This window comes from Gorilla gorilla, chromosome 10, assembly GCF_029281585.2.
Source record: "Gorilla gorilla gorilla isolate KB3781 chromosome 10, NHGRI_mGorGor1-v2.1_pri, whole genome shotgun sequence".
NCBI lineage: Eukaryota > Metazoa > Chordata > Mammalia > Primates > Hominidae > Gorilla > Gorilla gorilla.
In genome coordinates, this window is record NC_073234.2 from 76,191,420 (window position 1) to 76,217,252 (window position 25,833).

General features: G+C 37.2%; 1 protein-coding gene and 1 pseudogene across 4 annotated transcripts in view; one reads left to right on the plus strand and one right to left on the minus strand.

Moving 5' to 3' along the window:
- Positions 1-25,833, minus strand: part of IRAG2 (inositol 1,4,5-triphosphate receptor associated 2) — a 111,687-nt gene that overhangs the window by 11,423 nt on the left and 74,431 nt on the right. For 3 of the 4 annotated variants that reach the window (XM_055358031.2, XM_055358029.2, XM_063694107.1), the window contains 9 exons: positions 17,841-17,887; positions 17,669-17,733; positions 17,368-17,475; positions 13,639-13,709; positions 8,968-9,025; positions 7,461-7,524; positions 7,348-7,375; positions 6,941-7,081; positions 339-473 (listed from right to left, as the gene is read on the minus strand). In XM_055358031.2, the coding sequence (XP_055214006.1) occupies positions 339-473; positions 6,941-7,081; positions 7,348-7,375; positions 7,461-7,524; positions 8,968-9,025; positions 13,639-13,709; positions 17,368-17,475; positions 17,669-17,733; positions 17,841-17,887 (717 nt within the window). Of the gene's footprint in view, positions 1-338; positions 474-6,940; positions 7,082-7,347; positions 7,376-7,460; positions 7,525-8,967; positions 9,026-13,638; positions 13,710-17,367; positions 17,476-17,668; positions 17,734-17,840; positions 17,888-21,499; positions 21,663-25,833 lie in introns of those variants that run through there. The other variant, XM_063694108.1, reaches the window with a different exon arrangement.
- On the plus strand, positions 1,442-4,735 carry LOC129525776 (centromere protein U-like; annotated as a pseudogene).

Genomic DNA, 25,833 nt, shown 5'->3' on the forward strand with positions numbered 1-25,833 from the left:
TATCACACAGAAAGTTACCTATGTTGTATGATGAATAAAAAGCAGATTATAACACTATATAAGGGATTATAAACACTATATTATAACACTATACATCTTGAAGAATATATCACAAAAATTTTATGATTGTCACTGGCTCGTGTTATTAGATTTTTTTAACATTTTTTATTTGTATATTCCATTTTTTCTGTATTAAACACATATGTATTAAACACATATGTCTTATACAACAAAAGTATTTTTTAAAACTTATTCCTAGAAGTGAGAAATCCATAGTCTCAGGAAAAGTTAATCTTTTTTGTAATTTCATTCTAACTAGAGAAATGAAGACAGGTTACCTGATTGATGGCTCCCAACATCTCAGCCCTACTGGCCACTCGTGCTGCGCACTGGCTAAGAAACTTTATACTCGTCTCCAGCTTCTTAATGATTTCCTGTGCCTGGTTGTCATCTTCACACAGAGGTGTTAAAGACTGTATAGAAAACAGCATATTAAAAGATATCTAACACAAGCATTCAGCGAGTGATTCTAACACTGACTAAGTTGCAAATGTGGATGACATTCTGATTTCAATTATTTTGGTGGAAGATGAAAAGAAGCAGCAAAGGCCAATAATGAATGATACTGATATATTATTTTCTTTTTTGGGTACTGGGTAGATATACGCAGGTGATCACAAATCTTTTATGTCTATTCTTGATCCCTTTTTTCTTTACTTCCCAAATTTGCCACATCTTTCTTCTACAGCTAATAGGATGGGCTGCAATTGGTAATGGTAAAAAGATTATGCTTACAAAAGAGGTGAATGTATCATATAAGGAGCATAGGTTGGAATTTTAAGAAACATAACCAAACATATTGGAATTAAAAATGTCTCTGACAACTATGCTTGTTCTTCCATGAATGATAAGGTATGACTGGGCTGGCTAGGTGAATATACATTCATTGCCTTATGAATTTTCCTCTCAATCCTGTGCCCTTTACACAATATGATGCCCTTCCTGATGAACATCTTTCTCACCAGAGTACAGACAGGATTAAGTGAATAACAGATTTGGAAGCAGACATGACACTGCTCATTACCTGTGTGATTGTGAGCAAATTTCTAAAACTTTCCCAAATCTAAAGCAACACGAATTATAAGAGATACCACGATTTTGTATATCATTAAGAAAGAAAAGGCTGTCAATAAAACCATTAGGCACCACCGACTGTAAATTGCATCATAATTTTAGAAATGTTAAAAAAAAAATCAACCTTTCTGATTTGCTGTTTCCTTATCTGTCCAGTGGGGACAATCACGTATCCTCTCCAGAAGTACTGTCATATGATAGGTAAGAGATGCCAACTGCTTGTTGCACATTTGGTGCTCAATGAAGGACAACCACTTTTGAAACAGATGTGTATAAGTTGTAGTTAGAGAGTTGCTAACCAACTAGGATGGCAATTGTCAGACATGCAGTTTCTTACAGTGGTTTGAACCACCACCTCCAGTTGGGAAGGAAAGAGAAGATGTTAATTGTTAGCAAAACAGAGTATGGTCAACCAGGATTAAGCCATGAAGAAACAGATAATCTGAACAGACCTATAACTAGTAAGAAGATTGAATCAGTAATCAAAAATCACCCAACAAAGAAAAATCCATGACTGAATGGCTTCACTGGGGAATTCTACCATTTAAAGAATTAATGCCAATCTTCATAAAACTCTTCCCAAAAATTGAAGAGGAATACTTCCAAGCTCATTCTATGAAGTCCACATTACCTTAATGCCAAAGCCAGAAAAAGACATTAAAGAAAAAAAACTACAGACCAATATCTCTGATAAATATTAATGTAAACATTCTCAACAAAATACTAGTAGACTGAATTCAACAGCACATAAAAAGGATTACACATCATGTACAAGTAGGATTTATTTCTATAATGTTAGGGTGGTTTAACATATGAAAACCAATCAATATAATATACCACATTAACAAAAGAGGACAAAAACCATATAGTCATTTCAACTGATGCAGAAGAAGCATGTGATAAGATTGAACACACTTTTATGATTAAAAAACACAAAAACTAGGAATACTAACAAAAAGATGCAAAAAACCACACATTATTTTTACTATGTCACTGAAGTGCTAATTTAAAAAAATAGAAATAGGAGAAAATTACCTTAACCTAATAAAAGTTATATAAGAAAATCCCACTACGATTATACTCAGTGGTGAAAGACTGAAAGCTTATTCCTTTAAGGTCAGGAACAAGGCAAAGATGCCCACTCTCACCAATATTATTCAACATAATACTGGAAGTTCTAGCCAGAACAATTAGGCAAGGAAAATAATGAAAAGTTATCCAAATCAGAAAGGAAGAAGTCAAATCATTTCTGTTTGTAGATGATATGATCTCATACATAGTAAACACTAAAAATTCCACCAAAAAAACCTGTTAGAACTAATATACACATTCAACAAAATTGTAGGGTACGAAATTAACACAAAAAATTAGTTGTCTTTCTACACACTAACAATTTCCAAAAAAGAAATTAAGAAAACAATTCTCTTTACAATAGCATCAAAATGAATAAAATACTGAGGAATAAACCTAACAAAGGAGATAAAAGAGATGTACACCGAAAACCACAAAACATTTCTGAAAAAAATTAAAGAAGACACAAATAAATGGAAAGATACCCTGTGTTCATGGGTTGGTAGACCTGATTTTGTTAAGATATCTATACTACCCAAAGTGATACACAGATTCAAGGGTATCTCTATCAAAATCCCAATGGCATCTTTTCTTTGCAGAAATAGAAAAATTTATCCCAAAATTCATATGGAATCTAAAGGGACCCTAATAGCCAAAACACTTTTGAAAAAGTAGGAGGACTCATACTTCCTAATTTTAAAACATATTACAATGCTACAATAATTAAAACAGTGTGGTACTGACATAAAAACAGACATATAGACCAATGGAATAGAATTAAAAGCCCAGAAATAAATGTATATGAAATGATCTTCAACCAGGGTGCCAAGAATCCACAATGAGGAAAGGATGGTCTCTTCAACAAAATATTGCTGAGAAAACTCGATATCCACATGCAAAAGAATGAAGTTGGACCCTTACCTTACATCATATATGAAAATTAACTCAAAATGGATTAAATACCTAAAAGTAACACCCCAAACTAGAAAACTCCTAGAAGAAAACATAAGGGAAAAGCTTCAGGACATGGGTTTTTGGCAATGGTTTCTTGGATATAACACCGAGAGCACAGACAACAAAAGTGAAAATAGACAAATGGAACTACATCAGATTTAAAAGTCTTTATACATCAAAGGACCCAGTCAACAGAAAAGGCAACCTATAGAATGGGAGAAAATCTTTTCAAACCATACGACTGATAAGGGGTTAATATCCACACTATATAAAGAACTCCTGCAACTCAACAATTAAAAACCCAAATAATTAAAAAGTGGAAAGAGAGTGGCCTGATGGCCCTGCCACATTGAGTGCAGCCTCCCGGGCATGCAGGTCCATGATATTCAAAGAATATTTTATGAAGAATACATCCTGTGAAAGATAAAGCTGGTCAAAAGTGCAAGCCTACCAATGTGTTTGATTTTCCTAATAATTCTGCTGTCTCAAGAATTGGCAGGCTTGGTGAAAATGAGAAAGATGAAGAACATTATGAAACCTTTGATCCTCCTTTACACAGCTCATCTATGTATGCCAATGAAGAATTCTCCAAATATTGTGGATTATCTATCACTTCAACTCCTGCAGGAAAAGAAGCAAAAAGAAGCTCGAGCACTTCTGAAAATGAAGGAAGTGAAAACGAATCTGCAAAAATGAGTGCAAAAAGCCAGGAAGAAAACTCAAACTCAGCGAGGAGTCTGAAAGCACTGAAGAAAGTGATGTGAGAAGAAAAGTTAAGTCAGTGGAGAAAATAAAGACCCAACAACATGAGGCTATTCCAACTACAGCATCTTCAGCCCTTTCAGAGAAACCAGCCAACTCAGTCACTTCCAAAACCATAGGACCCATTAATGCCCAGCCATCTGTTGAAAAAGACACACTGACAACAGAAGGTCAAGCAAAACCCAGAAAAAAGGGAATACATCTTATGGCAAAAGGAAGAAATCAAGAAGTGAAGCAATAGACTCAGATATTTCCAACATTGTGCATATTTGGTGTCTGGAAGGAAAGAAAACCAACGACATCATGGAATTGAATATTGTTTTGCCTGCATTTGAGAAAAACCTCGTCCAGTATAAACATAGAATAGAATCTAAAATTTGTAAGAAACACATCAATAAATTTTATTTTACTAGTAAAGAAGAACTCAACAAAATGCTTAAAAAGTCCAGATATTGAAAAATCTGAAAAAGAAGAATGCTAAGGTAATTTCAGATATCAAAAAGAAATGACAGTGTTTGACGGAAGTCCAGGATGAGCTGCTTTGGTTAGAGCCACCAACTGAAACAACTACAAACAAAATATTATGAACTTAAGGAGAGAACAGTCTTCCCTTAGGAATGCAGCTATTTCTTATCTAATTCAAAACAACTCCATCGGAAGTATTCAGATGTTCAGGAGAAAGAACCAAACGTAAAGGAAACATAAGATTCATCCAGCCTTCCAGGTGTTATTTAAAGTAGGAACACTTTTGGGAGCTGAAAATCTTCTGTAAAATATCAGCCATCAATGAGAGAAGCTCCTCCACCAGGAATGAGAGACCAGTCTACTAAAATATGCCTCACTGCACCCTCCACCTCCTGAGTTCAAGCGATTCTCCTGCCTCAGCCTCCCAAGTACCTGAGATTACAGGTGTGTCCCACTATGCCCAGTTAATTTTTTTTTTTGAGATGGAGTTTCACTCTTGTTGCCCAGGCTGGAGTGCAGTGGTGTGATCTTGGCTGACTGCAACCTCTGCCTCCCGGGTTCAAGCGATTCTCCTGCCTCAGCCTCCCAAGTAGCTGGGACTACAGGCGCCTGCCACCACACCTGGCTAATTTTTGTATTTTTAGTAGAGATGGTGTTTCACCATGTTGGCCAGGCTGGTCTCAAACTCCTGACCTCAGGTATCTGCCTGCCTCAGCCTCCCAAAGTGCTGGGATTACAGGAGTGAGCCACTGTGCCCAGCCCTGAAACTGTACTTTTATAAATAAAATTTTTTTCTGCAAAGAAAATAGAAAGGGACTTTAATAGACATTTTTCCAAAGATGATGTACAAATGGCCAGCAAGCACATGAAAAGATGCACAATATCATTATCCGTTAGAGAAATACAAACCAAACCACAATAAGATACCACCTCACATCCATTAGGGTGGCTATCATAAAATCAAACAGAAAATAACAAGTGTTGGTGAAGATTTGGAGAAATTGGAACCTTTGTGCACTGTTGGTAACAATCTAAAATGATATAGCTGCTATGAAAAACAGTACAGTGGTTTCTAAAAAATTAAAAATATAATTACTATATGACCTAGCAAGCCCACTCCTGAGTCTAGATATAATCAAAAGAACTGTAAGCAAGGTCTCCAAGGGTCTCCAAGAGATATTTATACACCTATGTTTCTAACAGCACTATTCACAATAGCCAAGAAGTGGATGCAACCCAAATGCCCATCGATGAATGAATAGATAAGCAAAAATTGATAGCTACAAGAGAATTTTATTGAGCCTTAAAAAGAAGGCAATCCGCTCACATGCTATAATATGGATAAGCCTTGAAGACATTACGCTAAATGAAATAAGCCAGTTACAAAAAACAAGTACTGTTATGAATCCACTTATGCAAAGTCCCTAAAGTTGTCAAATTCATAGAGTCAGTAGGATAATGGTTACCAGGGGATGGGGTAAGGAGGAAAAGGGAAATTAACAGGTACAGAGTTTCAAGATCTGTTTTGCAACAATGTAAATAAACTTACATTGAACTGTGCACTTGAAGATGTTCAAGATGATAAATTTTATGTTACATATTTTATCACGGTAAAAAATAATGTGATTCTTTTCCATGGTTTCTCAATTTTAATGTCCTTCATCCAAAACTAAGCCTACTAATTTTCCAGCTCATCTCTAAATGTATGGTAACTTCACCATATGGAAGGATAATAGTAGTTGTTACACTCCTATGCACCCCCATTCTTCTCTCAGTACCCTACAGCAGGCTTGCCCATCATCTGCAAGACTGAATCAGTTACCATTCTCTTTCCTCAGTTAATCATAAATGGAAATAGACTCGATTCTCTTCTTTGAAGCTTAAAATTGATATTTCCTATTGCTCAGTTTTCTGTATGATTCCTTTTCTGCCTGAAATTTGAAAATCCAGAGAAAAGGCAGATGACTCATGCAACCTACTTTAAAAAGACATTTTTCATTTTATAGCTGATACTCTCCTATTAGTGAAACTTTTATTTCAGCCTGATCCTGCATTCTTACTTTCTATGATTCACATTTGTGTCAGGCAGAGCTTGGCACCTGGTACTGGTTTGGGTCATACAAGTAATTTCATATGTAATTATGAAAGTGTTATTGAAAATATGACCAAATGTTTTCTGTGGGTGTTTTTTGTTTTGTTTTTGAGACAGGGTCTCACTCTGTCACCCAAGCTGGTGTGCAATAGTGTGATTATAGCTCCCTGCAATCTCCAACTCCTGGGCTCAAATGATCCTCCTGCCTCAGCCTCCCAAGTAGCTGGGACTACAGGCACACATCATCACACCTGGCTGATTTTTTTTTTTTTTTTTTTTTGGTAGAGATGGGGTCCCACTATGTTGCCCAGGATGATCTTGAACTCCGGGCCTCAAGTGATCCTCCTGCCTTGGTCTCCCATGATCCTCCTGCCTTGGCCTCCCAAAGTGCAGGGATTATAGGTGTGAGCCACTGTGCCTGGCTAGACCAAATGTTTATATCCCAAATGTTCTGATTCTCACCTCTAATAGTTTTAAACAGTTAGTGATTTCTTTCTTCAAATTTTCTTCTGCCAAGTCACGGGACCTCTCTTCAAGCTTCACTCTCTTCTCCAAGGTAAACCAGTCACACTTAAATCCCAAAGATAATCTGAGAAATTCTGCCTGTTGTCAAAATAATGTGAGGGTGAGGAGGAGGAGAGAAAACCGGATGTGGTCAGATGTTTCAGTTTAATACTGTTTTATACTGAGGCATTTCTTTCTCCCCCCAGCAACATAATGCTGACATGCACAGGGTTCACCTGCACTGAGTCACAGCCAAGCCAAACAGACACCAAGCATATGAGAGCTTGTCCCAAAACATGAAGTGACTGTAGCAGGTGAGTCTGGAACACTTTTTTAAAAGGAAAAAAAATTTGCTTTAAACTCACCTCCACCTCCTTCTCATTAGCAGAAGTGCTGTAGGATAAGACAAAAAACATATTTAAACATAATCCAACAGAAAAATAAAACATGTTAACATGCTACATGAAGAAGCACTTACTTCTCACTTTGTCTAAGGTTAACCGATTTCACAGTGGTTACAGGAAGAGGGGAAACCACAGAGTCTATTAAAATATAATAAAATATTATTTGGTTAAAAAGGCTTGACATGTAAAAGCACATTTGATCTAATGTTATATCTCCACTAAACAAAAGTATTTCATTTAAATATGTCTGAAATGATCGCCAGCTAATAATGTATGCACTTAAATTGTAATGTATGCTAAGCTATTGGGATCACAATGCCATTAAAATCATTTGTTTATACCTCAGCATGTGAATAGTCTTTCATACTTAAAGATATCTCAGAATCAAGCAACAGCCCAATTTGTTCTCTTTGCATTTGCATGTTTGCTATACTTGATCCCATGGCTAAAAGCCTAAACCTCCTACTGGTATCCTGGTTCTTCTTTGGATCAAGGCTTTATTAGCAGTAGCAGGAACAGTAGTAGTAATAATAATACTGGTAACAATAACAGTGACAATAAACATGGCATCAACCATGGCTTTATTATATTGCCAATCACAGAGCAAAGCATTTTACACATATGATTTTATGACAACTTTACCAAGGACTATGTATTAGTTATTAAGAGCATTGGATTTAAAGTCAAACAAACTTGGTTTAAATCTGAGCTTTGTTTGAATCTTACAGTTATGTGATCTTGAACAAGTCACAAAGTCATTAAGCCATCTAAGATAAGATTGATAAGATAAAGATATCTTATCATCTAAGATAAGATTGATTTTTTATAATAGTAACTAACTTTTATGAGAACTTTGGTGCCAGACACTTTTCTAAGTGCTTCATACATATTAATTTATTCAATCCTCACAGCAAACCTTCTGTTGTAGATACTTTTATTGTCCACATTTTATAGGCTAGGCAACTGAATCACAATTTACCACCTCACATAGTATTTGGAGGACTAAATAAAACTATGCACATGAAATTAGCCTAGTTCTCAGCATAGAATATATTCTCAATTAAGTGTACTTTTCTTCTTTTCATTTTCCTCTTGCAAATGAGAGAATTGAGACTTAAGGTTAAGTAACTTTCCAAGATCAATAGCTAGTCAGAGATTGATCCCATGTAGAGTCTCTATGACTCCAAAGCCTGAACTCTATCCACTATTCCATCCCAATGGAGGTAGGCTAAGGGGAAAAGCATATTAGCACTTATTCTGTAAATAGTGGCTTTACTTTTAGATAGGATACTAAAAAAGAACTAACAGTAGAGCATAGCATTTGCTACCAACATTCGCTTGGTTCTTAGTTCACAATAGAGCACCAGTTATTACAAGTTTTCTGGGATCGCACAGTCAACACAATGCAAATGTGGCTTTTTGAAAATGACACAAATGGAATCAATAATTGGTCCTATTGACTAACCTTATCCAGAGATGCAGAATTTGTAAGTGACATAGCTTTATTCAGACAGATTTCACCCACAAAAATATCAGCAGAGAACAAAAGTTCACATGGGGATTGAAAGAAACATTCCTTACCTCCTGAAGCATGTTCTTTTTTATGTTCTTCTATTGTTTCTGGTTCCTCTTTGGCTTCCTAAAATCATAAGATTTTACCGCTGTACATAGAGTGGAAATACTTCATAACCAGTCATTTTCCTACTTCCTGTCCTCTCCTAAGCCTACTCTGACAAAAACACTCTATAACAACAGTCCCCAACCTTTTTGGTACCAGGGACCAGTTTCCTGGAAGACAGTTTTTCCACGGGGGTAAGGTGAGGGGGAAACAGTTTCGGAAGGAAACTGTTCCACCTCAGATCATCAGGCGTTATTCTCCTAAGGAACATGCAATCTAGATGGCTCGCTTGCACAGTTCACAATAGGGTTTGTGGGAATCTAATGCCACCACTGATTTGACAGGAGGCAGAGGTCAGGTGGTCATGTTCCCTGGCCTGCCGCTCACCTCCTGCTGTGCGGCGCAATTCCTAACAGCCTCGAATGGGTTCTGATCCCTGGCTCAGCGACTGGGGACCCCTGCTCTACAGTTTTTAATGCTGTTAAGAAGGAAATAAAATTGGCTGCAAGGGCGCTTCCAATCTAGTTGAAGCAAAAAGGGCGTAAATACATGAAAAGATGCAAACATGATGCGAATTACAACAATGCAAACTAGGATTAATTGCCAAATAAATGAGATAGATAAACAAGTGCTCTTAATAGGAAGGAGACGGCCGGGCGCTGTGGCTCACACCTGTAATCTCAACACTTTGGGAGGCTGAGGTGGGTGGATCACCTGAGGTCAGGAGTTCAAGACCAGCCTGGCCAACATGGCAAAACCCTGTCTCTACTAAAAATACGAAAATTAGCCAGGGGTGGTGGTGCGGGCCTATAATCCCAGCTACTCTGAAGGCTGAGGCAGGAGAATCACTTGAACTGGGGAGGCAGAGGTTGCAGTGAACCGAGATCACGCCACTGCACTCCAAGCTAGGCAGCAGTGCAAGGCTCTGTCTCAACCAAAAAAAAAAAAAAAAAAGAAAAAAAGGGAGGAGAGTGGCACCATGACACCATGACTTGAGTAGCATGGAATTTCTGCAGACAAGGAACATGCTGAAGTTTGATGAAGAGGTAGGACTGGATAGATGAAGAGGTAAGGTGTGGGTGATATAGGGCTATCACATGGAGTTTTCTAGATAGGTTTTTGGAGAAATTGTGACAAAGATGGCTGCTAAGACAGTGTTATGTTAGGCTCTTACCGCATATAGATGTTTCAAGGTCACATAAGGAGTTGTGTGTGGCTGCTGTTTCCAGCTCTTCCTCTCCCATTCGTGATCAATTAACTACTCTACCCCTTTACACAGCACTCCAAGGAAAGTGTTCTCACCAGCTATCTGAACTCCCTATTGCCAAATCCAGTGGATAATTTTCGGTCTTTATCTTACTTGACCTTACTATAGCATCTAAAATTATCTATACATCCCTTCCTCTTGAAGATTTTTTCCCCTCGATTTCCCTCTTCTGATGCCCCAGCCCCGCATAACTACAACAGCCTGTTCTCAGTCTCCTCTGCCTTCTCTAGTAGATATTGTTAGCCAGGATTCCATCATCCTCAATGCTCCCTTCCTTCCTGCCACAGTCCTTGGGAAATCTCATCCACACACTTGGATTCTTGCTGATAACTCACAAATATATGTCAGCTTTCAAAAAACCGCACAGGTGAGTTTATGAATATGGGTATGCAGCCGTATATAAAATCTCCTTACCGACTGTCAATGTCTCAGATTAGCCTGAAATTTGACTTGTCTCAAACTGATCTTATTTTACCCCACAAATTCTACTCTCCTTCCTCCTTCCCTACTGTCATGTTATTCTATTCATTTGGTAGGTTAAGCCATAAGCCTGGGTATCTACCGTTTCCCATACCCGTGACATGTCATCATCCTCTGTGAATTCTACCCCTAAATATTTCTCAAATTTATCTCCTTTTCTCCACCTTCACTAAATTCATACTACCTTCATCTCATCTGAATTATTGCCATAGTATCCTAACCAGTCCCACAACTTCCAATGGCAAACTGATCCATTATTTTAAAAAGTGTCTTTATGTCTATATTTTTTTTGAGATGAGAAGGAATTTTATTCTCTCAGAAGATTCTACTATGAAAGAGTAAAGGACTTGAATTTTCTTCTGTTCATTTTTTACTAGGAGCAACCATTTTCAGCATATGTGCTAGCCAACACTATATCCTACCTATACAGCTGGCCCTCTGTATTTGTGGGTTTGCATCTATGGGTTTAACTAAAAAAAATGTAGTTAGGCCTACAATGGTTGTATCTGTACTGAACACACACAGATTTCCTTTCTTGTCATTATAACTATTTACATAGCATTTATACTGTATTAGGTATCATAAGTAGTCTAGAGATGATTTAAAGTATATAAGAGGATGTGTTAGTGATATGGGAGGTGGGCAGGGAAGTGCTGGATAGAGAAAGGCGGGGTGCCCAGTGAGGGCTCCACCCTCAGGCCTGTGCCTGCAGACCTAAGTGAGAACAGGCACTCCTGTTTTTGTGTCTGAATGTTGTATTTTCCAAGACCACTCTGGCCTACCATGCCCCTCATCCTGTGCCAACATAAACCTGAGACCTTAGCGGGCACACAACACAAGCAGCTGAAGTGAGCACACAACACTGGCAGACCAGCAGACTGGCAGACTGACAATAGTGGAATGATATAGCAGAGAAAGAGAGAAGGGGGGGATGTCTGGATGCCAAGGGGAGTTTAGCCTGGGGCAGTTGGAGAAGAGTATGGCCTCTGGGCAGCCTGACTCCAGGGGAATACCCCCTTGCCATTCCATACCACCTTCCCACTCCATCCCCCCTTCTGGCTCCCCATCCATCTTACTGAGAGCCACCTCCACCGCTCAGTAAAACCTTGCACTCATCCTTCCAGCTCATGTGTGATCTGATTCTTTTGGGACACTGAGCGATAGCTCAGGATACAGAAAGCTGTCACACTGGCCCTCTGCCCTTGTGATAAGCCTGAGGGTCCATTGAGCTAATTAACACACAAGCTGTCTGCAGATGGCAAATCTGAAAGAGCTTTGTAACACACACTCACTTGGACTTTGGGAATCACAGACACTGACCCCTAGATGCTGCCAGGGGGCAGAGCCCAAAAGCGCTTGCCCTGGCCTCTGCAGCTGCTGGTCTGCATGTTCCCCCTAGGGGCTTGAACTATGGGGTGACTAAGCAGGTGAGACACACCACTGCTGCACGTCCTGCAAGGGGAATCAGGGAACTCTCCCGTTTCATTAGGTTATATGCAAATACTATGCAATTTTTATATAAGAGACTTGAGCATTCTCTGATTTTGGTATCTGTGGGGTTCTTGGAATCGATCGCCTCTGGATAACAAAGGAAACGAATGACATCATGTCATTGTTCCAAATCACAAATCCAATCATTTCACTATCTTCAGAATGAAATGCTGAAAAATTTTCATCTACTTTTTTGGCCCAAGTCTGTGCCATGGCCTCCTCTTAACTTGAGTTAGCTTGCATGGGTCTCTGTTTCTTGCAACCAAATGCTTAACTAGAACAATGCTTGTATACTGAGAAGAAAAAAACAATAACACACACACACACACACACACACACACACACACACCCCTCCACGCATACAACATAGCAAGACATAAGCAAGACATAAGCAAGACCCTTGAAGAATCATGAAATTAGACCTGTAGTTACTCTTTAATGATTATTAATTCATAGAAGTGGAAATGAGTCTTCTCTCTCTCTCTCTCTTTTTTCTTTTTGAGACAGGGTCTTGCTCTGTTGCTCAGGTTGGAGTGCAGTGGCATGCTCATTGCTCACTGCAGCCTCAAACTCCTGGGCTCAAGCGATCTGTCTGCCTTGCCCTCCTATATAACTGAGACAACAGTCAAGCACCACCATACCCGGCAGATTTGTTTTTATATTTTGTAGAAACAGGGTCTCCCTATGTTATCCAGGCTGGCCTTAAACTCTTAGGCTCAAGCAATCCTTCCACCTCGATCTCTCAAAGTGCTGGGATTACAGGCATGAGCCACCACTCTGGGCCTAATGAATTTTCTCTTTAAGGAAGGAATTTAACTCTTTTCTCTAATCATTTCCAGCTCTCCTTATGTTTTACAGAGCTTTACCATGCAACTGTAAAACTTTCAATGACATTAACATGGTACTTCCTCCGTGACATGTTTTCTGGCCTGCCATCTCAAGCATTTTTTCTTTCAAAGCACTAAGCACACTCTAATTATTCAGTAATTATCTGTTTCTTCACCTGATTAGAACATATCGTTAGATAGATCCCACCGTTTTATTCAACTTCATTTATTAATGCATTCATTTATTTAAGCAGTCCTCTACTGAGAAATATTTAGCTTGTTTCCAATTGACTTTTGATGAATAAATGAGTGAGCAAATGAATGAATGAACAATAAATTAAGGTGGAGCTAGGAGGTCCTAGCTCTGATCCTGTTGTGTGACTTTAGACAAGTCACAAAAACACTTTGGCCTCAACTACTTTGCCTATAAAATATTAATTAAATTATATGAACTTCATAATATTTTGAAAGGATAAATGAGATAATACTTTTAAGACTACTTTTTAGAGGGATAATTCTACCATTGTAAGATACCACCACCTTTGTTGTGAACATACGTATTTCCTTACCAGATTTAATATGGTTTTATCCTTACTCGTAGAGTCTTGGAATGCAATATTATCATGAGCTGGACTTGTGCCTGTGAGAAACAGGAAACACACAAAGCAGTTAGGGGGGCAGGAGCAAGTAAAAGAGGAGGAAACAGTGAGAGTGGCAACATGGGCTGACCAGTAACTGACAAAGGTCTTAACATATGAGACAAATTATGAACTACAAAAAATGTATACATGCCCATTGATTCAGAATTAGGATGGAGCAGCTAAGGCCATAAAAGATTTCTTAAAAGAAGTGAACATCTGTACAAATGGCCTTCTAATAGGATTTTTAAAAAATCATTTTTTAGGCTGCTGCTGCTTTTTTTAATAGAACACGTGACTGGTACAATAATAGAAAGTGGAGGGCGGAAGGATGAACAATTGGTAACTTAGTAGCTTTTTTAATAGCTTAACAAATTTTCTTTCAATATTGTATTTGCAAGGCTGATAACAAAAATTATGATATCCTTCTAAAACATGGTACCTTTCTAAATTAAATGTCATGAAACCAAGAGGAGAAGATGCACTTTTAACTTGTGCCATTCCTTTTGGTAATTTCTGTTTATTTTTATGTACTTTATTTGTACTGAAATGTACCGGATAATTATTCTCCTGTTTACTCAGTCCATTGTCCTACATTTAGTTCAGTGCAGGCACAAAGGTCAGCAGATACAGGCAGGTTTTGTTTCTTCCTTTTTAAGAGAAAAATATTTAAAGCATGTATTATATTTGTAAAATTTATATGGAAATAAGAACAAAATGGTAAGCAATTTCTTCACAGCTATACAATTTTTTTCCTTATGAAAATTTTATTTTAGGTTTTTTGTTTTGTTTTTTTTTTTGTTTTTGTTTTTGTTTTTTTTTTTTGAGACAGGGTCTCACTCTGCCACCCAGGCTGGAGGGCAGTGGCGCAGCCTCAGCTCACTGCAACCTCCGCCTCCCAGGCTCAAGTGATCCTCCCCCTCAGCCTCCCAAGTGTCTGGGACTGCAGGCATGCACCACCATGCCCAGCTAATTTTTGTATTTTTTTGCAGAGACGGGGTTTCACTATGTTGCCCAGGCTGGTCTTGAATTCTTGAGTTCAAGCAATCCTGCTGCCTCAGCCTCCCGAAGTGCTGGGATTATAGGCATGTGCACTGTGCCTAGCCCTTACTTTAGTTTTTAAAAAATTTTAGGACAAGTAGTAGATTCATATGGTTCATAAATCAAAAAGCGTAAAAATGTTTTACAGTGAAAATTTTTCCTCCCATCCATGATTTCCAGAAATCCAGTTTATCTCCCTAGACACAATGTTATTAAATTTTGTCTAGCTTTCCAGGGATATTTCATGCATACATAAAAACTTTTTCTTTGAGACCAGCCTAGGAAACATAGTGAGACCCCATCTTCACAATTTTTTTTTAATTAGTCAAACATGGTGGCTTGCACCCGTAGTCCCAACTACTGAGGAACCTGAGACAGGAGGATCGTGTGAGCCCAGGAGTTTGAGGCTGCAGTGAGCTATGATTGTAACACTGCACTCCAGCCTGGGCAACAGAGTAAGACTGTCCCCATGTGCACCAAAAACCAACTTTTTCTGTCCTTTTTTTCACAAAATTGTGTACACTATACTTAACATTCTGTACTTTTTTTCCCCAAGAAACAGTAGTCCTTTTATGTTATTGTAAGAAAAAAGTCTCCTTATTTATGTTTTATGCCTGCATATTAGTATTCTATTACATGGATATGCCAAAATCTAATATTTTGTTATTACAGACAATGCTGCAATATATAAGCATTTGCATATGTTATTTGGGATGTGTGTGCATATTATCTATAGGATAAATTCCTAGAAAATGAATAGTTGTATCAGAGGATATATACATTCAACATTTTGATAGATATTAGAACATTTCTCTCCACATTATAGTAGCCCTCCCTTATCCAAGGTTTCACTTTCCATGGTTTCAGTTACCTGCTGTCAACCATGGTCTGAAAATATTACATACAATTATATATATTTGAGACGGAGTCTCGCTCTGTTGCCCAGGCTGGAGTGCAGTGGTGCAATCTCAGCTCACTGCAAGCTCCGCCTCCTGGGTTCACGCCATTCTCCTGCCTCAGCCTCCCGAATAGCTGGGACTACAGGTGCCCGCCACCACGCCTGGCTAATTTTTTGTATTTTTAGTAGAGACGGGGTTCCACCGTGTTAGTCAGGATGGTCCCTCGATCTTCTGACCTCGTGATCTGCCTGCCTCAGCCTCCCAAAGTGCTGGGATTACAGGTGTGAGCCACCACGCCCAGCCACAATAATATATTTTGAGAGAGAGAGAGACCACATTCACGTAAGTTTTATTACAATATATTGTCAAAATTGTTCTATTTTATTACTAGTTATTGTTGTAAATATCTAATTAATAAATTAAACTTATCGTAGGTATGTCTATATAGCTAAAAACATAGTGTGTATAGGATTTGGCACTATCAGTTTTGGGAATCCACTGGCGGTTTTGGAATGTAGCCCCAGTGAATAAAAGGGGACTACTATATTTACAAAAAGTTACATTCCCTACAGCACTTTTCTTTTGTTCTTACAACTTTACCAACAGAGTGTAATCAAATTTGTGCATCTTCATCTATATGATAGGTAACAAATGGAACCTTGGTGTATTTTTAATTAAAAGATTTACTTACTAGACAGCAGGTGGAGTATAAAGACATTCTGTAATTAACCCATGAAATGGATTCCATTTCTGCAATTTTGTGGCTATTCTATTTTAGCACCTCTATCTCAAACTTAAATGTCGAGTTAAAAAGATAGAATGTATTTTCCTTGGCCAGGCATGGTGGCTCACGCCTGTAATCCCAACATTTTGGGAGGCCAAGGCAGGTGGATCACGAGGTCAGGAGATCGAGACCATCCTGGCTAACACGGTGAAACTCCGTCTCTACTAAAAATACAAAAAAATTAGATGGGCGTGGTGGTGGGCACCTGTAGTCCCAGCTACTCGGGAGGCTGAGGCAGGAGAATGGTGTGAACCTGGGAGGCGGAGCTTGTAGTGAGCTGAGATCGCGCCACTGCACTGCAGCCTGGGCGACAGAGCGAGACTCCGTCTCAAAAAAAAAAAAAAAAAGAAAGAAAAAGAATGAATTTTCCTTGATTGATTTTTTTTAATGGGAATTAGAGCCTATTAATCCCATGAATGTCAACTAAAGTGGTGTCTCACTGGGAATGGTCGAGAATAACTACATTGTTTTCAGAGTCAAGTAGCAGAAAAGGACCTAACAAACCAACTGGTTAGTTCTGTTGCCTCTGGGTGGACCATTGCTAATTGCTCCATCGTTCTACCTGATAAATTCGAACTAGGATTCCAAGAATTTCCTAAGCAGATGATGTCACTTCTGTGCTACAGTTGAAACCCAGTAAATTCCAGTCAATCTTTGCCATAGGAAATATTTGTCCCATTACAATATATCATAATTTTTGTTCTGGCTACAAAATCAAAAAAAATTGATACCATCCTTATGTGTGAAAGGCCATGGTTAGTTACCACTTGGATTTCTTTTCTGCAGACTATATCTTCAAAATTGTTTTATAAGAATTATTTTACAAAAAAAAATTAAATAACATTATTGAGCTAGTGTGGATAGTTACTTCACTAGCTTATAGACTTGCTTCGTGTTTTAGAATTAAAATCATGCTTACACCTGTCAACATTTTACCTTGGGCCTCTATCGTGGGAGAAGCTGATCTTGTATCCTCCTCTTTCTTACAGAGCGAGTTTCTGTCAAGGTCACAAGAAGCCATATTCAGAATTTCTAATCCAGGATCTGTCAACAGGAGAAACAAATGGTGTGAATACTATGCACATAATATTATATATAGTGTATTTAACTATACTATGCAAAAGGAGTATTTGCCTATGTTCTTCTCATTTGCTCACACCCCAGCAGGTCACAGAACATCAGGCTGAAAGCTGTAATACTAACAGTCTATTTTAATATTATTTCCAAATCCACTTACCACTTGAAGTTATAGTACCGTCTGTCGATGAAGTGTGTCTGGGTAATGGTAGTGAGGAATATTCCCTGCCAAAAAGATAGCAAACATGTTTTGGAATGTCAGGTCCAAATAATTCTCTTAAAACCAACTAAATATGCATACAAATTCACACACACAACACAAACAAACAAACCTGGACTGCAGCAGGCTCTCAGAACACACGCGTTCAACACCATTCTCCTTAAGGAAAAAGAAAGGAGACATAAGTTCAACAATTTGACATTTTCCATTCCAAAGAGGTTGTTTTAAGCAAACATTTTCATACAATTCTAAATGAACCCATATTTACTCTGCTCTTTTGGAAAGGATATGGGAATGGGATGGTATAGGGCAGATGGATATACACACTTCCTCAAAGCTGCACTTACCCAAAAATCCAATATTAAGTTTATTTACAAGTCTGATATTTAAAGAAATCTGATAAAAATTTTGGGCAAAACAAATTCTAAACTCAAATGGCAGATAGGGTTTATTTCATACGCTTAAGTCAGGTTTGCTTTAAACAGAAAATTCTACAAGGGCATGAAACAACATTTGTATGTGTGGGAATAGCACTCAACCTAAAATTTCTGACCTGCTAATTTTAAAATTGCCCTTAGTTTTCTAGCTAGAAAAATCATGCATTTCAAACTTAATCCATATCTGAGAGATCTGAAGGATTACATCTAAGTTAGCACCTATTACTTGATTCTCAAAAAGAGCTTAACAAAATTATAGTCCCAGCCTGCCAGGGCAAGTGTTTGAAAGTTTCTATGAACCTCTTAATTTCTACAAGGAATTCCTATTTTGGGGGTAACTTTAGGGCATTAAAGTTGTACAACTTTCTTTTTAAAAAAATACAGTGAGAACATAGTTTCGTTTCTAATAACAAGCTTTTCTAGTATATTATTTTAATTATTTGATTTAGTTTAGAAAAATAAATTAAAATTCAATAAAACTGAAATCATTCAGACCTATGGAAAACCTGCACAAAGTAAAAAGAAGGCATTTAGTTATTCCATAATCAGAACTTATTAGCTGTCACAACCAACAATAGGTTCCCATGGGGGAATATTGTATATCACACACAGTATTTAGAATCAGTCCCAGAAAGTATCTCCCATAGTCACAGACAAGTAAAGTACAGGTCTACTAAGGGTTTGCTGAATTTGTATTTATCCAGTACAATGATAGTAGCTTATATATGTTTAGTACATTAAAATTTACAAGAGCCCTTTAATGTATCATCTCATTTAATTCTCCCAACAACCTTAGCAGATTTTAGCAAGAAAAGATTTACTTATTACAGGTAATGAAATGAAGGCCAGTTAATAAGGTAATTTCCCAACACCAGTCAGAATGGTGGAGTCAGCTTTCAAACACATATCGAACTAAATACAGTGTCCTCTCCACTGTAAACAAAACCAGCTTGGGCGTACCCTAACCTAGGCTATTGGAGAGGAAAAGACTTCCCAATTATTGTCTTAGACTGGTTGATGATTTTAATGTAGACTTGTAAGATGTTCACCTCAAATGTTTAGAAAAATCTACAATCGAACTTGCAAAGCGAGGATTTATACCTAATACTTCTGCATCAATGATGTTGGTCAACTTTTTCTCTTTTTTACTTCATTTTGTTTCTGCCTTAAGTGACTTTGGGTCAGTTCATACATGACTGAAACCCCTCATGACACCAGTTTAATTTAATTCAACAAACTTTCATCCAAAGCCCACTTTGTGCTAGGAACAGGGACAAGGGCTAAAGATTATATATAAAAACACAGTTCTTATCCTGAAGAAGCCTGTAGGCCAAGCATGGAGAGAAATATATAATACAAATCCTACTCTACAATTTATAAGCAGCATGCCACAGAGGAAAGTAATATGCACAGGGCAGAATTAACAGCGTGGGGATATCTGAATTCAATTTTAAAGAGAAACTGTACCTTAAATTGTAGTTACGTGATAATGGCCCTATTTTAAAATATTTAAATAAATTATATTAGTAATTTTTATCTGTTTATTTAACTATACTATTATGTGTATATATATTTTATATATAATATATAAATATATATTATATTTTATTATATATATTTCATATATATATTTCATATGTATAATATATATTTCATATATATTATATATATTTCATATATATAATATATATATGAAATATATATTATATTATATATTTCATATATATATAATATATATATTATATATATTTCATATATATAATATATAATATATATTTCATATATATATTATATATAATATATATATTTCATATATATAATATATATTATATTTCATATATATATTATATATATTTCATATATATATTATATATTATATATTTCATATATATTATATATATTTCATATATATTATATATATTATATATATTTCATATATATTATATATATATATATGAAATGAACAAGGCACGGTGGCACACGCCTGCAATCTCAACACTTTGGAAGGCTGCAGTGGAAGGACTGTTTGTGGCCAGGAGTTTGAGACCAACATGAGCAACATGACAATACCCCATCTCTACTAAAAAATGAGCAGGGCACAGTGGTGTACACCTGCGATCGCAGCTACTTGGGAGGGTGAGATGGGAGGATTGCTTGAGCCCAGGTGGTTAAGGTTGCAGTGAGCTGTGATCATACCACTGCACCCCACCCAGCCTGGGTGACAGGGCAAGACCCTGCTTTAAAAAAAATGAAAAGAAAGAAAGAAAACAAAAGAAAGGAAGCTATAAAAAAAGGAGAAAATTAAATATCCTCCAGTTTTATTGAGTGTAACACTTCATAAAAATCAATAAGAATTGATTTCTTAATAATAATAAAGTATAATATCCTAACACATATAAACACATTGTTACTATCTGTAGCATGAAATAACATTTATTATTGCACTATAACTAAAAAACACTATACACTTGTCAGAAAAGCCTTCATTTTGTACCTGTCAAGATCATGGGTATTCATATTTAAGAAATATGAAAGAGAATGCAGTTCTTATTTTCTATTCCATTATGCCAGTTTCCAGTTTGGGGAAAAGAGAGTACATCATTTCTGCAAACCTTTTCAAAAAAAGGTCTAATTAGTATTTAAAGCCAAAGTAATAAATACAGTAAAAATACAGTTTGCCTCCATTATGTTACATATCAGTCTCATTTGCCCTAATGTTCTGTGTAAGGCCTTCTTTTGCCCTATACCTTAGATATGAAACATTGTAGTTAGAAGTCTTTCAATAAATACAAAATATTTATTGATTAAACAAATAATTATGTGATTTTGGAGAAATTGCCTATGTTTAGTAGCCATTTAATACTACCTTGTTGTGGAACACTAGCAAGGTAAGCAACTGGATGTTATTCTCAAAGCACTCATCTTTGTAAAAGTCAGTAATCAGAAAACAACCCAATATACAACATATCCCAATCCTAAGTTTTCACAAGTTTGGTCTAATGACAATTTTTTTTTTCTTCTTGTGAGACTAACTAGAGTAAAGAAGATTTTTTTTTTTAATCTGGTTTCAAATTTAGGACAACAGTTCATGAAAGCTGGAGATGAAACCCTCAAGGGGTTGGGGCAAAAACTTTCCACATTTGGGCTCTTTTCTTCTAGCTTCTAAAGTCACCTCTATTTAAACCAGCAAACCAGGCCCACAGCAGAACATAACCAGCACGCACCAACTGTGACACCTGGACAGATCATGAGAAAGATAATCTACCAGATATAATTTAAAATCAAGGAAAATAAAGAATAAGAAAAAGAAAGTTCAGATGAGAGATTCACTTACATGTAGAAGATTGGCTCAAGTCAATGAATCTAACACATGCCGATAGCACAGAGCAGGGAGAATGCTCTTTCTGTCCAAGCCATTCAGATATTAACCTGCATAACATTTACATGAAAAATCCATGGTCCAGCCCATTTGCTTTTGACAGCAAGAGTCTAATGTAGGGTGGGGTAGCAAAAGTACTCGTGGAAAAAATGAAACAGATTCTCCCATGGGCTGGGTCAGCAAACACAGGAGACACACACACACACACACACACACACACACACACACACACACGCATACACACACACAGCAATATTATTTCAATATTTAGATCGAACAACATGAACAATAAAAAATAACTTTTAAGATTAATTGGCCTAATATCCCAGGATTATTTTATTTTTGCTCCTTTATATGAAATACTAAACTACAGATTTTGTGATCAGAAACCTTCTACTAATAAATATTTATGGTTCCAATGTAATGTTTACTATTTGACCCATTTTAGGTAACTGATACTTAAATAAACGTGATTTTCTGAGAACAAAAAAATAACAAAGAGTCTATTAGACTTACTTCTGACTTGACTCAGTGTCTGTTTAAATGTTCCAAAAAGAGGAACAATGCTAAGTTGAATTTTAAAAGATTAGAACTACTGGAACCTAAACAAAGCTAAATTTGCTTATAGGTTCGCATTTATTTTTTCTCTTTCTAACTAAAGGTATACCACACCCTCAGATCTACAGGTTACACCCACCACTTTCAGGTTCATTTATAATATAGTTATCAGTCAACTTCTACATGTTCCAATTTTGCAACTGGCAATGTTATTTATTCTCCAAGGTTATTAATGCTGCACCCACATACAACTTGGAAGAACAGGACAGACAATAGCCAGAAAATCTTCTGAGATATTTTTAAATTGATCCTGTTCTTGGCCTTAATAAATCACCTCCTCCCAGTGATAGTACATCTTAGACAAAAGCATGTAATAACATGAAGGATAACACAAAGAGAGACAAGACACTTAATATTTGGTATATGTAATTTTTTTAACAGCCAAAAGAAAAACAGAGAAATTCATCTCCAAATCATTGGCTTGTTTCAAGATATACTCTGGCCTTCATGCTGCTGATAATTCTGATTCTGGGAAATATGACCAGCTAATTTTCTTTTTGAGGTTTTACTATGATTCAGGTATTTTGCGTATGTTACAGAGCATCTTGGTGGGGTCAGAGTTGAGACTGAAGTAAGATAGAAGGAAGAATCAATTTTGTTGTCATAGGACAGTGTGGACAACAAACCAAAAGAACTGCAGAGACATGAGTCGTGAAACCAACTTCTTGGCCCCACAATTTCTCGAGAGGTTAAAAGTCTACATGGAAGCCACTAGTCGGTGAGGCCTGAAGAACATGGGGATATATTTGGTATTCACCTCTGGAGCTCACTGGAAATGTTGGGAAATGACTCCATGAAAGGAAAGGCCTTCTTAGTCATCAGCAAGTGGGGAAACAAGGCATTGAGAGGCAGTGTCTTGCCTCTACATATGACCTACTTGGTTTGTTTCCATGGACAGGTTAGGCCAGAACTCAGTGATACAGATATGTGGAAATATATGTATATATGTAAAGTATTTGTGTGTGTTTATTTGAATCCTCAAAAGAACTATGAAAATCAATGTCTATTTCACAGGGGACACAGCAAATTCAGACAGGTTAGGTCATGTGTCCAAGTTCACACAGCTAATAAGTAATAAAGCCAGTCTTCAATCTAGATGTGCTTCATTCTACAGCCTATGCTATGTGCCTAAAGATTCTAGAGCATTACTAGGAAAAATTTCAGATAAATACAAAAGTAGACAAAACAAAGAATCTAATGAATCCTGGTATATCCGTCATGCAGATTCAACAATTACCAACCTATGGCCAATCTTGTTTCAAACTCTCACCCTCTAAACCTACACCTGCCTTGTTTTGAAGCAAATGGCAGACATCATAACATTTTTATCCGTAAATATTTCAGAATGAATCTCCAAAAGATAAGGACTGGAAATAATTTGTTTCCTTCTTTCCTAACTTCACCAGAATATCCCAAATAAACTAATTTATTGGGTGAATAAAGAAGTTCTTTCTTCCTCAAGAATGTCCCAAACAGGGCTCCAAATTATTTTACTTTGAGATGTTCTTTTTGAGACATTAACCTTGTTAGCGTTCTTTGCTCTCCCAAAGACCTGCTTATGAATAATGATGTTCACTTTTATATTGCACTGTGCCTTCTGGGAAAGATATTAGAAGACAGCTTCCTCTGTGAATATGGGGAAGGAACAGAAAGTAAATCTCAAGTTCTTAGGAGCACCAGCCCAAGAAATGAGTCAGAAAGCAGTAAGCTAATTGAGTGCTCACTCTCAGTGTTTTAAACAGACGTTGTAGTGAGTACAACCTAAATAAATAGGCATTCAACAAATATTATTGGGCAGCTACTGTATATAATCCTATGCAGGGTGCTACATGCGCATTGATTAATGGCCAAATAAAGGTACTGTCCAGCAATTTTATCACCTAATACACAAATAAATATAAGAAAATAAATAACTACAATGCAAACCAGCATACAGGTGACAAGAAATGCGGGGCACAGATAATTACAAGGGTCTTAAAGAAGGAAGTGAGCTTAGTTTTTTTCTGAGTTGGATCATTGAGAAATGAGGAAACAGGCCTGAAAACACGACTTTCCCAGAGTCACACAGAGGCCAACCCACAGAAAAACCTCATCTCCCCACTCTTAATCCATTATGATTTCCACCTCAAGAAGGACTGGAGATGCTTGAATGTCAACATTTTATGCTACCACAAAAAAAGTTTTTATTGGTTTTTGAAATGGGGCTTGACAGTCTAATAGAATTTTGATAAATGGAAAAGCATACATTGTTCTGGGCAAAGAAAACAGCACAAACAGGTTTGTGTGATATATTCTGACAATACAGGCTACCTGGTTTGGCTGACGTACAGGCACAACCATACACAACAATGGGGAAATAAAGGTAAAAAGGTAGACTGCAACCAGTTTAGAGAGGGACTCCAACACCAGGTCAAGTCGTTTGTTATAAGGCTGTAGAGATTGACAGAATCCATCATTTAGGGACAAGGAGTTAAAAAAACACCCATCGTTTGGGGGGTCCACTGGGATGATAAACATATATTATGTTTTTAAAATAATTTATATCTTATATTTTACTCTAATTCCCTGTACTTATTACCAATGACAATGCTTAGAAAAGTGTTTTCTAAGGAGAGCTTTCTATTTTCTTAAGAGATAATGTGAGTATAAAATGATGGTAGGTGGGGAGTTGCTCAAGGGACAAGGGGCAGAGGCAGAGAGTACAGTTACCAGGCTGTTGAGATTCTCCAGTGGAGCAGAAACCTGGAATGGGAAGGTTGAGAATTGGTGGGATCAGTCAGAAGGTGCAGCCAACAGACTAATTCCTGGGCTGTTGCAAACTACAGAAGACACAAGAAAATCTTCAGGGAACTTACAGGAGCATGTGACTGGAGGCTCGATTGTGATGTCTGTTAGCACCTATTTCTTTTTTTTCTTTTTCTTTCTTTTTTTTTTTTTTTTTTTTGAGATGGAGTTTCACTCTTGTCACCCAAGCTGGAGAACAATGGCATGATCTCGGCTCACTCAACCTCCTCCTTCCGGATTCAAGTGATTCTCCTGCCTCAGCCTCCCAAGGAGCTGGTTTTACAGGCGCCTGCCACCATGCTTGGCTAATTTTTGTATTTTTTAGTAGAAATTGGGTTTCACTACATTGGCCAGGCTGGTCTCAAACTCCTGACCTCAGGTGATCCACCTGCCTCGGTCTCCCAAAGTGCTGGGATTACAGGCGTGTGCCACTGCGCCCAGCCCAGCTCCGATTTCTTAATGGGTGTTAAGCATAGACAAAACCACGCAGTCACATATCCTAATAACAGTGAATATGGAGGTCCTTTTAGATATAAAAGGCAGTACATTTCTTAGCCAAAAAAAAAAAAAATACTTTCAAGGTAATGCTAAGTAATTATGATTAAAATGTCTAAATTCAGTGTACTAAGAGTGGCCATGACAAAGACATGTATCCTTTGAAGCTAGACAAATCTGAATTTTAATCCCAGGTTTGTTATTTATTAATTGAGTGATCATGGGCAAGTTATTTAACTCCCTCAACTTCAGTTGCCTCCTTTGTAAAAAGCAGAGAAGTGTGAAGCAGATTAATCACATGGCATGTGGAAATGCTTTTGTACAAAGTTCCTGGCACACAACTGATATTTGTTTCTTCCTTCTTCTTAGTAAACTCAGTGCCAGATAAAAGG